Source organism: Podarcis cretensis, assembly GCF_951804945.1.
Source record: "Podarcis cretensis genome assembly, chromosome: 2".
Taxonomy (NCBI): domain Eukaryota; kingdom Metazoa; phylum Chordata; class Lepidosauria; order Squamata; family Lacertidae; genus Podarcis; species Podarcis cretensis.
This window is the reverse complement of record NC_137171.1, coordinates 30,432,382-30,447,678: the sequence shown is the minus strand read 5'-3', so window position 1 is coordinate 30,447,678 and position 15,297 is coordinate 30,432,382. Positions and strand designations below refer to the sequence as shown.

At 46.2% G+C, this 15,297-nt stretch overlaps 1 protein-coding gene across 1 annotated transcript; it reads left to right on the top strand.

Annotated features, from left to right (window-relative positions):
- Positions 1-2,873: 2,873 nt before the first annotated feature.
- Positions 2,874-14,715, top strand: ENPP7 (ectonucleotide pyrophosphatase/phosphodiesterase 7). Its single transcript, XM_079967668.1, has 6 exons — positions 2,874-2,891; positions 4,707-4,947; positions 5,920-6,065; positions 7,583-8,203; positions 10,521-10,746; positions 14,010-14,715. The coding sequence occupies exons 2-6, from the start codon at positions 4,707-4,709 to the stop codon at positions 14,606-14,608; spliced, it is 1,833 nt and encodes a 610-aa protein (XP_079823794.1). The 5' UTR covers positions 2,874-2,891; the 3' UTR covers positions 14,609-14,715.
- The last annotated feature ends 582 nt before the right edge of the window (positions 14,716-15,297 follow it).

The window sequence follows — 15,297 nt, the reverse complement described above, 5'->3', positions numbered from 1 at the left end:
AGCTCCTGCATGGAGCACCACCATGTGGAAGAGTTTGGCAGCGGCTGGTACATGGATGTGCTGAGAGGGTGGAAACATCAGAAGCAAATCAGGGCAGGGGGCACCTGAATAAATGGTCCTCAAGGCAGGATTCCATGGGCTACAGGAAGACCCAGTACAGCAAAACACTGTAACAAATTTACATTGTGCAACAACAGCAAGCCAGCACAAAGTGATGTGTAGATAACTTGGCAAAATAAGAACTGAAAGACAGTGCAGTGGCAAAAGCACAGCCAGTGAGATACCCCTTACAATGTGATACAAGAGAGACCTGCTTCTCTTTCTGCCCTGCACATCTCTCCTGCAGGTGACTCTACTCACAGGAGCACATGGGGTAGAGACAGGCATTATGCTAAGGAGGTGAGGCAATGAAGCTAAGCAGATCTCACTGCAGGGGACCATATGTAGGCTGCTCAGAGCTCCTGTAAGGAAGGACAAGTCCAACAAATAAATAGTGCATTTCCTTTATTCTAGATGTCCATACCTTGCCCTATCCTGAGAATCTGGGCTGCTAATGGGCATGTACATTAGAAGGGGCTAAGCCAAAGGGCTTCCCCCTAATCCTCTCTCTAGCAGCCTGCAGAATCTTGGGGAGGTTCAGGGAGTGCAGAATACAGCTGGTTGTTCTGATGAACTTTGTGTTTGAAAGGAGGAGGGGAGTGTCTCCATCTCCAGACCTCTGGGTGGAGCCACACAGCTTTCCCCACCGAGACCCATGGAGCATAAAAGTGCTTAAACCAGCCTGAAGCTTTTGTTAACTATTAAATATATTTGTTGATGTTGGCTTGTGTTTTCATGAAAACTAAGGGCCTTTTACATAGCAGTGCCCCCCTCCCCACTCCCCAGTTGTGGAATGCCCTTCCCCAAATAGCACACCTGGCCATAGGTGCCAACTCCCTGGTGCCCTGGATGCCCGAGCACCCACAAAACTCTCCATTAAGGGGCCAGACACCCACAAATTTCAGTGCCAGGGCCATGCACGCTGCATGGCACTCACACCCTGGGCACCCGCAGTCGTGGGGCCAAGTTGGCACTCCTGCACCTTAAAGGTAAAGGTAAAGGGACCCCTGACTATTAGGTCCAGTCGTGGCCAACTCTGGGGTTGCGGCGCTCATCTCGCTTTATTGGCCGAGGGAGCCGGCATACAGCTTCCGGGTCATGTGGCCAGCATGACTAAGCCGCTTCTGGCAAACCAGAGCAGCACACGGAAACACTGTTTACCTTCCCACCGGAGTGGTACCTATTTATCTACTTGCACTTTGACGTGCTTTCAAACTGCTAGGTTGGCAGGAGCAGGGACAGAGCAATGGGAGTTCACCCCGTCGTGGGGATTTGAACCGCGACCTTCTGATTGGCAAGTCCTAGGCTCTGTGGTTTAACCCACAGCACCACCTGCATCCCTTCTCCTGCACCTTACTCCTTCTCTAATGTATTTTCAGTGGCAGGCAAAGATGTTTTGATTTTCTCCAGCTTTTAAAATGATAACGTGCACTTACTATTACTTGGCTCTGGGGGGTTTCAAGCTCCTGCTCTCTTAAAGTGATGTGGTTCTGTGGTTGTATTTCTTTACTTTGTTTTTGAGTTGGCAGAGTTTTGTTTCTTTTATTATATTGTTGTTACTATTTCAGAAGCCAATCAGAAAACTTTTGTTATTGGGTGAAATATGAATTGTGTGAGTAAATATCGGTACTTATTAGTTACACCAATGGTTCTCAAGCTTTTTGTGGTGACAGAACCCTTCATTTTAAGCATAACTTCAGCAGAACCCTTGCAGAAAAAAATATTTTTTTACAAGTGGGGTAGGCGTTGATTATTGGGGAAAGCAAGCAAGAAAGAGCCAGAGAGAGTGGCAACTTGGAGACTTCAAAAAACCTTGGTGTCAATCTCTTCATTTCTCTTAAGGGGAGAAGCCTGCCACCCTTAAGGCTTCAGCTCTTATCTCTCTGTTAGCATTAAAGGAGCAACACACCTAACCCTAGCCTCCAGGGTGCAACTTGATAGAAAGGATTCCCGTAACAAGTGCTAGTACACCAGGGCCGGGCCGGGAGATTTTGCTGCCTGAGGCATAATGCATTGTGCTCCCTCCCAAGCCCCTCCTACCACAACATGCAGGTGCACCACAGCACTATAGTGGCCACCCTGGAGAATCACTAGTGTCAGGATTATGGGGAGACATGGTAGGGTGGCTGCTGTCTGCAAAGTCTCCAGGCTGCTGCTGTTGCACAGCTGTGCGGTGTTAAGTCTCTTCCCTCCTCTTTGCCTTGTCACTCCAAGTTTTTGCCCACTCTTCCTCCAGCAGCCCCTCTTCCACCAACGCGGCAACAGCTGTGGGTAATGCGCTCCTTGCAGGCTGGATCTGCCGCCACTCTGGATCCTGCCGCCTGAAGCAGCCACCTCACCTTGCCTGATGGGCGGACAGGCCCTGCTGAACAGCCTGTTCAACCCAGTAAAGGGGTGGTGCAAGCAGGACACCATTGCTTACAGGATACCAGTAAAGGGTATGTTATTCCCAGTTACCAGGAGGCATTGAGGAGGAGCAGATGGGCTCTGCTGATGTGGCCACATTGCACTCAGCTGCCTTGTCCTTCCACCTCTCAGTGACCAGCAGCATGAGGACACCAAGTGACTGTCCTTGCCTGTGCCATTCTGCCATGCACTATTGATTTAACCTTTGGAACCCCCAGGTTTTCAGGAACACAGTTTGAGAAATGCTGCCTTATGCAGTGCTATCAATAAACATCCAAGTCAGTAAGTTGCCAGCCCTGGTTGGAGCCCCACTCTCCCTGAAGGAGCTGGTGTTCCTCGATCCAGCTCTGTCATTGGAAGTGCAATTGGGAGAACAACAGAAGGAGGTGAAGGAGAGACAAGGGTTGGGAGGGAGGGACATGGACAAACGCTATTACACGTGCTCCAAACTTGGTTGCAGCTGGGATTAAGGGAGCAAACCCAAAACAACAGAGATGGTTTGGAAAGGTAAAAAGTGGGGGGTGGGGGGGAGAGAGCACTGATCAACATACATGTGCAAGGAAGGAGCTCTATGTGCTGGGGGCAGCAAGGGAGAATTTACAGAAGGGCAGGAAGGAAGAGAGGGACACTGCAACATGCATGTTCAGATCGGCATATATGTTCATGGAAGGAGCTCTGTACACCAGAGGGCAGCAGAAGAGAAACGCGTGGAACCAGGTATCTTCAGGCTGGAGAACTGGAGAAGCAGAGTACAGAAAGAGGGATACAGAGAGATTGTTTTTGTATTTCAGCTTCTTGGTGATGGTATATTATCTATTTCATTTAGTTATGCCTGCTCGCATTTTAGATTGCCCCATTTTGATGAATTTTAATACTTTCCTTTTTAATTAGCTTTTTCCCCTTTCCTCCCACCCTGTATGAACAGCTTTGGAGAGGCATTGGGGAATGAATGATTGAGATTGAAAAGATGCAGCTTGTCAATGATTGCTGGCAGCTGTTTTTGTCAGAGGCCTATGGCACTGCTGCTTCTCTGGCCTCTTCTCTTAAGGAAATACCACTTACCGTATTTTGGAACAGGGCTGCTCTACCATGCAACCTAGGACATGAGTCTAATTTCTGAAGGTTCCCCCTCCAGTTAGGGTTGGGGGTCCTTTCATGGCCCAAGATCTGCACCAATGAGCAAGGAGTGATAATACTTAGATCTGTGTCAATAAAAACTTCACGCTGCTGATTTCTGCATATCCAAACTCTTTTAAAGTGATAAAAACAAGACACGATGATGATGATCTTCTAGCCAGTTTACATGTCTAGCTCCAAAACATTTGTTAACACATGACATATCTGTTGGGATACTTTGCAAACCTTCCATCCATGCCTTCTTGAAAGGAGGGAAATCTTTTGCTAGACTGTTCTTGAATGTGGAAGGTGTGGAATGTGGTGTTTCCGTGCACTCTGGTTTCCATCATGGTGTTCTCCCTTGGGTGGCGGTGGCAGTGGTGGCGGTTGCAGCTATAAGTTGGTTCACGGTTAGGGGTGTGGCTCCACTTCGTTATTTGTATAGCTCCAGAGGCCTCCAGGTCCCAGAGCTTTGTTGAGGTGCTCTCAGTCCCCATGGGATAATGATCTGGAGGAGGAGGCTCTGTGCGGCCTCTTCGCTTGTTGTTTTGGATGCCCTGGGCTCCCCCTTTGATTGTGTTAGTGGTGGTGAAGGTGGCGCAGGGACCAGCCAGGCAGCTGGTTGGTGCTGTTGGTCCCTAGGAGTTTGACACTGCCATGGCGCTCACCATCTTGCCTTGCCAGAAGTCCTCCTCCACAGCTGACTCTAGTGTTATTTCCATTCCCCATCCAGCCACATCAACTTGCAGGTCTTCCAGGACTGATAGCAAGACAGTTCATGCCCTATTACAGTGCTGAGAGTCGAGTGGGGGGGAGGAGAGAAATAAAGCCTGAACTATCATCAAATTCCGCATGTTCAACACACACATGTATCCATGCACACGCACAAAACGACATTAAGCTGACTGTGCATTAAGCTGACAAACAGTTTGAACCCCAGCAGGAACTTGTTCCCAAGCCAAGTGTAGAAAGGTGGATCAGATAGAGCTGTGAACTTGAGACCCTGCCATGCATATATAACCCGTGCCTTTCCTATGTTTACTCTCTCCCTGCTCTCTCTCTCTCTCTCTTGCCTTCCTGGAAAGATGTTTGCTTCCTTGGGCTTGGTGGCTACCCTCCTTGCTCTCGGAACTTGTGCCCCTTTGCAAAGGGCAAGCAACCGCAGCAAGCTCCTTTTGGTTTCCTTCGATGGTTTCCGGTGGAATTATGACCAGGATGTGGACACCCCCAATTTGGATGCCATGGCTTATGATGGGGTGAAGGCCCGCTACATCACACCTCCCTTTGTCACCCAGACGAGCCCTTGCCACTTCACTCTGCTTACAGGTGAGTGCCCGGTCACTTGGGAGAGATGAGGACAGGACAGTGGGGCCCTAGGAAGCAGAAGTGGCAGCTCTTTAAGGACAGGAGCCATAATGCTAAAGGCTCAGTTTGGGGTGCATTTTAAACAAACCTCTTGGACATGCATTACTCTTAGCACTGCCCCACCTGAGACCTGGCCCCAAGTTGTTTAAGGCTAAAAATGTGAAGGGCAAAACCTGTGATATGGGCTGATAAGATTTGAAGTCCAAAACAGCATCACCTTCCTAGACTCCTAGCTGTGCTAGATTCTCAAGAGCCAGGTCAACCATCAGTGACACACTGGCATGTGGATCCAAGGGTGGCATCTAAGCCACATCCATGGGAATTATTTGGCATCAGTTTCTGTGATGCTGGAACAGGCATAGGTGAGATAGCAGTTGGCCCATAGCAGAGGGCAAAGAAGAGACATAGGCAGGGGAAACAGAGCAAAATGAGCCTGAGAAGAAGGGGACATAGCAATTTCATGCTGGCAACAATCTACTGGAAGAATATCTAGAATTGAGGCTGATCTGCCCCAAGAAGGTTCTGCACCAGTCTCCTGCCAATTATAAGACAGGGAGTCCATCAGAGTCTGCAAAGTTCAAGGGCTAACTTGGGAAGATCCTACCATTTGCAAAGACTTGACTGGTCTGCAGCTGAGGGCTCTGAATGTTTGGGTCTCCAGCTGTCTTCAGTAATGGAAGTTGCTGGAAACCACAGGAGGTGGGAGTGCTCTGGTGCTCAAATCCTGCTTGCAGGTTTCTCACAAGCATCTAGTTGCCAGACATTGGCCTGATACAGCAGGCTCTTCTTAATGTTCTTATGGAAGGGACTCTGACACAGTGGCCCCTGGGGATGAGTTCCCAGTCCAGCAAGAACGGCAAATGGAGATGTACCCACCCACTCCTACTAGCAGACAGCTTGTAACTAATGCCAAGTTCGACTCTCCCCTGGCAGGAAAATACATTGAGAACCATGGTGTGGTTCACAACATGTGGTACAATGTCAGCACCGGACAGAAGCTTCCTTATTACAACACACAGGGGAAGTCTGAGTGGTGGGATAATGGCAGCCTCCCCATCTGGATCACAGCACAAAGGCAGGTAAGCCATAAACCCACAACACTTCTAGGGAACAAAATGGGGGCCCTCTTCTGGAACTTGCCACTGAAAGATACAGACAGACAGACAGACAGACAGACAGACAGACAGACAGACAGACCAACAAGCTCCACATTCTCATGAAGTTAGTTTTGCATCTACCTCTGCATCATTTTCATCAAGCCCATCCCTGGTCTTGCTAACTAAAGCATCCAGGCACATACCATCTTCACAGACATTGGTAATATCACAGGTTTTTCTTAAGTAGAGATGGGGGGAAGCTGGTGCCCTCCAGGCTTTGTTCTCAGTGGCCAGGCTGGCTGGGGCTGTTGGGAGAGGGAGCCCAGCAACATCATCTCAATTCCCATCACCCCTGACCATTGGTCCTGCTAGCTAGGGATGACGGGGGTTGTAGTCCAAAAAACAGCTGGAGACCCAAGTTTGGGAAACACTGAGAAGGGTCACAGGTTCCCCCAACCCTGTCCTAAAACTACTATCTTAAAATCAATTGGAGAATCAGCCCGTTGAAGATGTTTTTAGGAATTCATTACCACGGCCAGAAGACTTGGAGAAAGGTTGTCAAAGATGTTTCTGTTGAAGGGCCTTCCCTCAAGGGGTAGAAACATTGGGCCCTTTGTTGAAGGGCCTCCCCCCAAGGAGCTGGACATCAGATGAGCCCCCATCATGTAGCAGGATGGCAAAGTGATGGATGTCAGAAAATGGCCTCTCTGTGATTATGGCTACCAAAGCACACATCACGATGACAGAGGCCACACATACGGCAAGAAATCTCGGGAGAACTGCTGTATATCTTTGTGCTCGGTGCCCAGAGACACAATATGACATATGGATGCCTTCCTTTGAATCATCTCCTGGTGGAAGCCAAGCCACCATGTGTTGGGGCAGGATCTATGGGCCTCTCCCAAAAGGTGCACTCTGGACTTGATGGTTTCACAGGGGGTTTCTTCTTTAGATGGTGATGCCTATTACTTCACCTACTTCAAAATCTGGCCAGCCAGCCCAGCTGAATTTGAGGGTCTTCCTGTTCATTTCCCTGATGGGGACTGGACTGCCCTGATCCTAGAGCAACACTTTCCTTCTGCTGCATGCAGAATCACCCCAATAAAGGACCCAAACTGACATTGCATGCAGTTATGAGTTTCTTTCCACATATGGTTTTATTTAATGAATGAATGAATAATAAATATTTGTTTCTGCTTTGCTTAGCAGACAAACAGATGCATGGGGGGAAAGGAAGAGCTTTACAGAGGCACTTAAGCCTCATCCACCTGCATCACTGGATGCTCTGGCAAGCCCTGAGCTGCCCAGCTTTGTGCTGGCTTTTGAGGGTTCGCCCTATACTACTGGCAATGCATTTCCAAGGCTTTCTCTGCAATCTTGAGGGCTATAGATTTAGGATGCCCAATTGTGCACCCAAGGCCAGGAAACCTGTGTTTGCATCATATGCAGCTCGGATCAATTATTGTGCCAGTTTCTAGGTCTGTGATTTTTCATCCTAGGGTTTGAAGACAGCCTCCCTCTTCTTCCCTGGGGGAAATGCCACCTATCATGGAGAGCAGGTGATGGTGAAGAAGGTGGAGAAACTCTTTCACAAGTACAACAACGAGACCGAGTGGAGGCAGAACATTGACATAGTCATGAAGTGGTTCCTCGAGGAAAACCTTGACTTTGTTGCCCTTTACTTTGGTGAGCCCGACTCCACTGGACACAAATATGGCCCAGAATCCCAGGAGAGGAAAGACATGGTCAGCCAGGTGGACCGGACGGTGGGTTACTTGAGGCAGCGCCTTGAGGAGACAGGCCTGAGCTCAAACCTCAACATGATCATCACATCTGACCACGGCATGGAAACGGTGATAAAAACAGATGAAATTCACCTTCAGAAAGTGCAGAACTTCTCTTTCCAGGACATTAAGTTTGAGCTGGTAGACTATGGGCCACATGGTCTACTGGAACCAAAGCCAGGGAAACTAGAACAAGTTTATGAAGCCCTGAAAAATGCTCACCCCAAGCTCCATGTCTACAAGAAGGAGGAATTCCCCAGGAGGTTTCGTTATGCCAACAACACACGGATCACGCCTCTTGTGCTGTACGGTGACCCCGGCTACGTGATCCACGGGGTATGTATGGTCTTATCCACTGTACTTCCAGCTTATCTCTTTTCTTTCCTTATTCGGTCTTCTGTTTTGTGCATGAGAAACGGAATGGAAGTCTACTTAGGAGGGCAGGGGGAAGCACAGACAGTGATGTTTCAGTGCCTGAATTGGAGTCCAAATAGCACCTTCCCACACTGGCAGACTTTGGGCTTTCAGATTTCAGTGGCGACCTGTGTGGCGCTAAAATTCGGCATCCCCACTCCCCACATCCCCATTCTACATCATTGTTGCAGCACCCTCTGCAGCATAAGTGCAGGCAAACCAGTCACGTTCTCCTAAATCCACCACTGCAAGGGCCAACACTTGAAAAAGTCTAGTTTGACAGCAATCCCTGTCTTCTTTTATCTCCTTGATGGTGCTGCCTAAAGCAGTCACTTCACCCTGCTGCCTGGCAGAGCCAGTCCTAGTAGTAGATGCTGTCCCTTTGTGCATTCTGGCAAAAGAGTTCTCTGTTTCTGTCTGCTTGTAATCCTTGCTTTCCATTCCCACTGAACAAGCATGGATGCATCCTGTCCACCTAGTGGTATGTGGTGGTGGAGTCACCAGAACGGACCTTCTTTGGCCTTACTTTTCTCATGCTGCCTTTCCTTCTGAAGAAAGACAAGAGTAGGAAGAGGGTTGCCACTTCTATGGCCGCCACCTAAGGGTGCCTTTGAACTGAGCTCTGCTCTTGTAATTTATATGTTCCCATCTCCTATCGTAAGCTCCCCAAATCCATTCTGTTGACCAAGGAATCTGAAAAAGGGCTAATTTTGAAATCCTGGTTCTTGTGGGAAACCTTGAATCGGGAATATGGATCCAGTTGAGCAATATGAGAGCCTTTGCAACATAACATAACCTAAGCCTAGTGATTAATTATGGTGATATTCTGATAACATTTATTCCCCCCTGTTTTGTTTCTAGTGGAGGCATTGATGTAAATATGACAGGTTGACTGCTTCACGTGGCATTTACACGGAACCAGATGGGTTCAATATATTTTTAAAAATTGGGTTTATATTAGAAATTTTGCTTAAACCAGATTTTTAACAATTTAGTTAAAGTAAATGTTTAACATGTTTGTATTCACACACACACACACCTTAACTTCAATCATCTCTCAAACAGATCAAGTTAAAGTACATTTTATGTTATATTTATTACAGTAGACTTCCTAGTGGACTCAGGAACTAGCAAGTTATCACAAGTGTTAGAATCCAGGAGAGGCTATGAACGGATCTACACTCATGGTTTATAACATTAAGAAAGGGTTAAGGAAATAATTTCAAAAATGTAAGCAACACGTTATGTGTTGCTTAGAACATTAACAATGCATTATTAAAATGTGACACCAGAAGGCGCTGCAGAGCAACCATGAACCTGCAGTAAGGGAAACTGCGGAGGTAATGAACTTTTTTTAGCAGTATGCCCTGTGACGTTTTAGAAGGATATAGCTAATATTGTTCTAAAAACATTAAAAAGGTCAGTGTAGATCCAACCTATTTTGAATATCAGAGTTCATATGGATGACCTCATGCTTTTATTTTATGTCATCCTGATTTTTGCAGTTGTTACATTATGGATACTTAGGACTCTACTAAGGAAGTGTTGCATTCAGAGAGCTTCCTGTCTCATTCAGAGAAACAATTTTGCCCAGTAATTAACAGCTTTTTCTTATGGACACTTACAGCCCATTCCCATGCATACATACACACTCAGAAGCAAGTGTCACTTTGTTCAGTGGGTGCACTTCCCATAAGCTTGCAAAGAACTGCAGCCTCGCAGCACAATCTCATGCATGTTTAGCCAGGAGTAAGCTCTGGCTGTGTTCCATCACGATTCTTCCTTAGAGGTTACGATTGCAGACTCACTCTTCAAACAAGACCTTGCTTAGTATCCTTACAGGTGTATAGAGACAAACAGAAATCTGTCTCTTATCTGCCATGTACATGGACTGCACAGCCAGAGGTTGTGCTCTTAGGTTGTATAGAGGCGCTCTTAATTGCAAAACAATACATTGGGTTATAGCAACCAGGTAGTATGCATGTTTGTTCAGGAAATATAAAGCTCTCAGTTTTGAAGTTCATTTATCAGTTGCTGCGAAGCTAGCTTAGGGGACGCAAGGCACATTTCAAATAGCTCACTTTTGTACTACCCACTGTGCCTAATGGTAGGACTGGCCCTGATATACAGCACAACAGATGAAAAATGTGCTGCTTCGTTGCTTTGTTACTGCATAGGAAAGCTGGGGAAGTACCAAGGCAAAACGTGCAGTAGGTTATGCCCTGTCCTTCCTTTTCAGAGAATCAAAGTGCAATTCAATAAAGGCGAACATGGATTTGACAATGAGGTTATGAACATGAAGACTATATTCCGAGCTGTGGGACCAGCCTTTAAGAAAGGTCTGGAGGTGGATCCTTTTGAAAGTGTGAATATTTATGCCCTGCTTTGCGAACTCCTGGAGATTACACCTGAGCCACATGACGGATCCTTAAATGTCACACAGAACATGCTGGCCAAAAATGCAGGTATGATTTTACTCCTTAGGAAACTTTCAGTAGAACTGCAACCAAAGCATTCAAGGATGCAACCAACAAACCGGTCAATTAACTGATTAAATCCAAACTGGTAAATTCTGATGAGTAAGGTCAGCACTGTAGAATTTCAGTGACATCCTTAGAAAGTCCCTTGTATCAGACTTTTCCAACCTGGTGCCCCTGCAGATGTTTCGAAATACAACTCCCATAATTCCTGAACATTGGCCATGCTGGCTGGGGCTGATGGAAGCTGGCAGTTCAAAGCATCGGGGGGAGGAGGGTGTTACTAGCATGGCTAAGGATGCCTTACCTGAACCATCAAACCCCAGATATTGTGCTGTTTTATAGACCAGAATTGACTCCTAGGGTGGTACCCACTGTTAGTCATATATTGATTTCAATGGATGTGTTCTAGCTAAGGAGCTGTAATCATCATCATCCTTTATCATAGGGGTGGGGGGGGATCTGCAGCCCTCCAGATATGGGGCTTTGATTCTCACTGGCCCCAGGCAGCGTGGCCAATTGCTAAGAGTGATCCAATTTGTAGCCGAACAACCTCTGGTGGACCACACTTGCTTCAGGCACCAAAGGACTTCTGTGCATTATAATGACATTTGACATGGAGAAATGTAAAAAAAAAAAAAAAAATGGGTCCAATACAGAACACATTTACCTTTCCTACATACTGAGCTGAAATGTTGCCCAAAATGAACATTTTCTTTTTTTTTTAATAAGATATTTATTGAAATTTTCCAGAATAATACATTGTGAAACAAAAAGAAATAAAAGAACAAAAATACAAAAATAAAACAACTAAAAACACATAAAATTTCCCTTTACTTATTTTCTTTTAACTTATTTTCCGGACCTCCTCATACCTCCCTTTCTTATATTCCATTTCAAATTATTAATTCAGCAAATCCTCACCATTAGTTTTTGCTTATTTCAAAACCTTATTTTCCATATCTCTTAAGGCATTACAGCTGGAAACCACTTAATTTCTGTCCAACATCATTCTAACATTCATTAATTTTACAATATTTCTGCAAATAGTCTTTAAACTTCTTCCAATCTTCTTCCGCCGACTCTTTCCCCTGGTCTCGGATTCTGCCGGTCATTTCTGCCAGTCCCATATAGTCTATCATCTTCATCTGCCATTCTTCCAGCGTGGGAAGATCTACAAGATCTACAAAATGAACATTTCCCCCTCTAAACCACACAGGCTAGTCTACTCTGCAGCCAGTGAGTTGGGATCAGGTTACCTGAGCATTCAACAGCATTCAGTACTAGCTACTATGAAGAGGGGTGTAGAAAAGCAGAAGGAAATTGAGGAGGACCTTCAGCCTGGTTCCCCAACATTAGCTCTACAGCAGGTACACCAAGCAGTAAGGTAAAGGTAAAGGTAAAGGTACCCCTGCCCGTACGGGCCAGTCTTGACAGACTCTGGGATTGTGCACGCATCTCACTTAAGAGGCCAGGGGCCAGCGCTGTCCGGAGACACTTCCGGGTCACGTGGCCAGCGTGACATCGCTGCTCTGGCCAGAGCCAGAGCCAGAGCCGCACACGGAAACGCCGTTTACCTTCCCGCTGGTAAGCGGTCCCTATTTATCTACTTGCACCCGGAGGTGCTTTCGAACTGCTAGGTTGGCAGGCGCTGGGACCGAGCAGCGGGAGCGCACCCCGCCGCAGGGATTTGAACCGCCGACCTTTCGATCGGCAAGCCCTAGGCGCTGAGGCTTTAACCCACAGCGCCACCTGCGTCCCTACACCAAGCAGTAGCCTATTTTAACTAATAACTATTAACAAGGTAATCTGCAAATGAGTGCCATTCTCCCCAAACTCAATGACGCTGCTTCTTTCACAGCTCACTCCAATATGCCTAATGTTGTAATTGAACACAGAAGTTAAAACAAAAAACTCCTTCTATGGTTTGATGGCTGCTGGGGGATTTACCAGTCATAGGGCTCTCTGCTATTTCTGGGGCAGGCTCTCCTCCCAGTTGCATTTTACTAAAGCTCAGATAGGTCCTGCAACTTGGAATAAACAACCAGACATCTCTCATTGGAGAGTAGCTGTGATCTGTTAAATGACCTATAGAGAGAGAGGTTGACCCCCCCCCCCACTTCCAGGAAGGTGGTAAAGTAGATTTGGGGGTCACCCATGAGGCAAAACAGAGAGGAAGAAAAGAGCTCATTAGCAAGGGATAGATTAAATGGTCCCTATGGGTCTGGCAGAAATGACCGGCAGAATCCGTGACCAGGGAAAAGAGGCGGTGGAAGAAGATTGGAAGAAATTTAAAGACTATTTGCAGAAATATTGTAAAATTAATGAACGTTAGAATGATGTTGGAAAGAAATTAAATGGTTTCCAGCTGAAAGGCCAAGAGATAGGGAAAACAAGGTTTTGAAATAAGTATCAGAATTAATGAAGAGGATTTGCTGAATAAATAATCTGAATGGGGATATAAGAAAGGGAGGTGTGAGGAGGTCGGGAAAATAAGGTAAAAGAAATTAAGTGAATGGAAACTACGTGTTTTTAAATTGTTTTTATTTTTTGTATTTTTATATTTTTGTATTCTTCTATCTTTGTTGTTTTTTCTTTTTTGTACTATTTTTGGAAACTTTAATAAATATCTATTTAAAAAAAATAGATTAAATGGTCCCATGGATAACATCCCCAAGGACATGAGGTTTCAATCAAAGGTAACCTTTGCTGGCAATGGGCAGAAGACTCCATAAAATGTGAACTCTTAAGTTTGTCTTAGCATACTGGCATAGTACTGTATTAGTTTTGAAAGTAATGACCATGGTTTCCATCTATGAGAATAACCCTCAGGCTTGCATGCTGCTCTCTTCGTCTCTTCCCTGTATCCCTAGGACATTTGAACTTACAGAACTATGGCTTCAGAACATAGCCAGGATCTGAAGCCATGGTTTGTTCCTGGCTCTCTTACTGATGTCCTTTCTCCATGTTGCATGTCCATTAAATGCACAGAGGTGCTTTCACACAGTGCAATCCTAAGAAGGGCTACTTTGGAAGTAAAACCTACTGAGTTCAAGGAGGCTTGCTCCCTGCCCTCCAGCCCACATAGCAGTGAGGCCTGCTTCACCTCTGCAAAGCCAGCTGAGGTGCTCCAGGCTCCCACATTTACTTCCCTGTGATGGTTAAAACACTTAGGTCTCTCTCTGTGCCCTTCCCATCACCATGAACGCTCTCCTGGATTTTTTTCCTGATCTCTGTGCTTCTATCTACAGGTGCCTCTTTGGAATGTGAGTCTTGCGAGGGAACAAACAACTGCACAGGTCTGAAGCGGCCTTGTCTCAGTGGCCAAGATGCATGTTCAATCTCTCTGCTGGAAGTCCCCAGTTCAAAAGACAAAAAAATAAGCAAGAGCTGTGCATCCTCCGAGACCTGCAAATTGGGATTGATCGAGGTGACTCATGGCAAAGGGGATTTCACGCGGGAAAGCATCACCTGTTGTAAGGAGATTGACTGCACACCGGCCACTCCTACGTTTCCACCACTGAGCACCAAGCCCAATGGAAAGTCTTGCCCGGGCTGCTTTTCTCCCACAGGAAAGTGTACCGCAGAAGTGGTGGATTGTACTGGGTCAGACACTTACTGCGTTAGTTTTGTTACATCGACAGACGAGAATGTCATAAACTACAACATGAAGGGCTGCATAAGTGAATCTTCCTGTAGCCTGTTAAAAACACACAAAGAGGGTGTTTTTGGTAACGACGGTCCTATAAAAAATGTGACATGTACCCAAGCCAACAATACTTCTACATCTCTCTCTCCCTCATTTGGATTCCTCCTCCTGGCTCTCCTCCTAATTACGCTTCTCTTGTAACAAGCCGCTTGCAGCATCTCAACACCACTTGTTTTGCGTTTCAAAAGGAATCTGCCTTCTTTTTCATTTTTTTCGCTGAGTGAAATAAATAAAAAGTTGAAAAGGAATGAGTTTCAAGTCATTGTCTGGTTCTGCTGATCCACTGAACAGAGGTGAAATAATTATTTCCCCAAATTCAGCATGGGGGGGGCATTTCAAGCAGCCTTGCTCCGCTTGAAGTAAGTGATAATTTAATAAATGCAATGTTTTGCTGAGAGAAAATTAATACAGTGGTACCTTGGGTTACATACGCTTCAGGTTACAGACTCCGCTAACCCAGAAAATAGTACCTCGGGTTAAGAACTTTGCTTCAGGATGAGAACAGAAATCGTGCAGTGGCGGTGCAGCGGCAGCGGGAGGCCCCACTAGCTAAAGTGGTGCTTCAGGTTAAGAACAGTTTCAGGTTAAGAACGGACCTCCGGAACGAATTAAGTACTTAACCCGAGGTACCACTGTACAAGTTTTTTGTTTTTGTTTTTAAAGGCATGGGGGGAATTGGACTTGCTCCCACCTAAGTGGCGATTAAAATTGCAACCTCAGCCTCTCATCTCTTGGCCTCCTGTAAGCAATTACAATGATCACAGCAGAGGTGGTTTGGTCACACTGGGTGCCAAGTCTCAGGGGCACTGCAACTATGATGTAGAATGGAA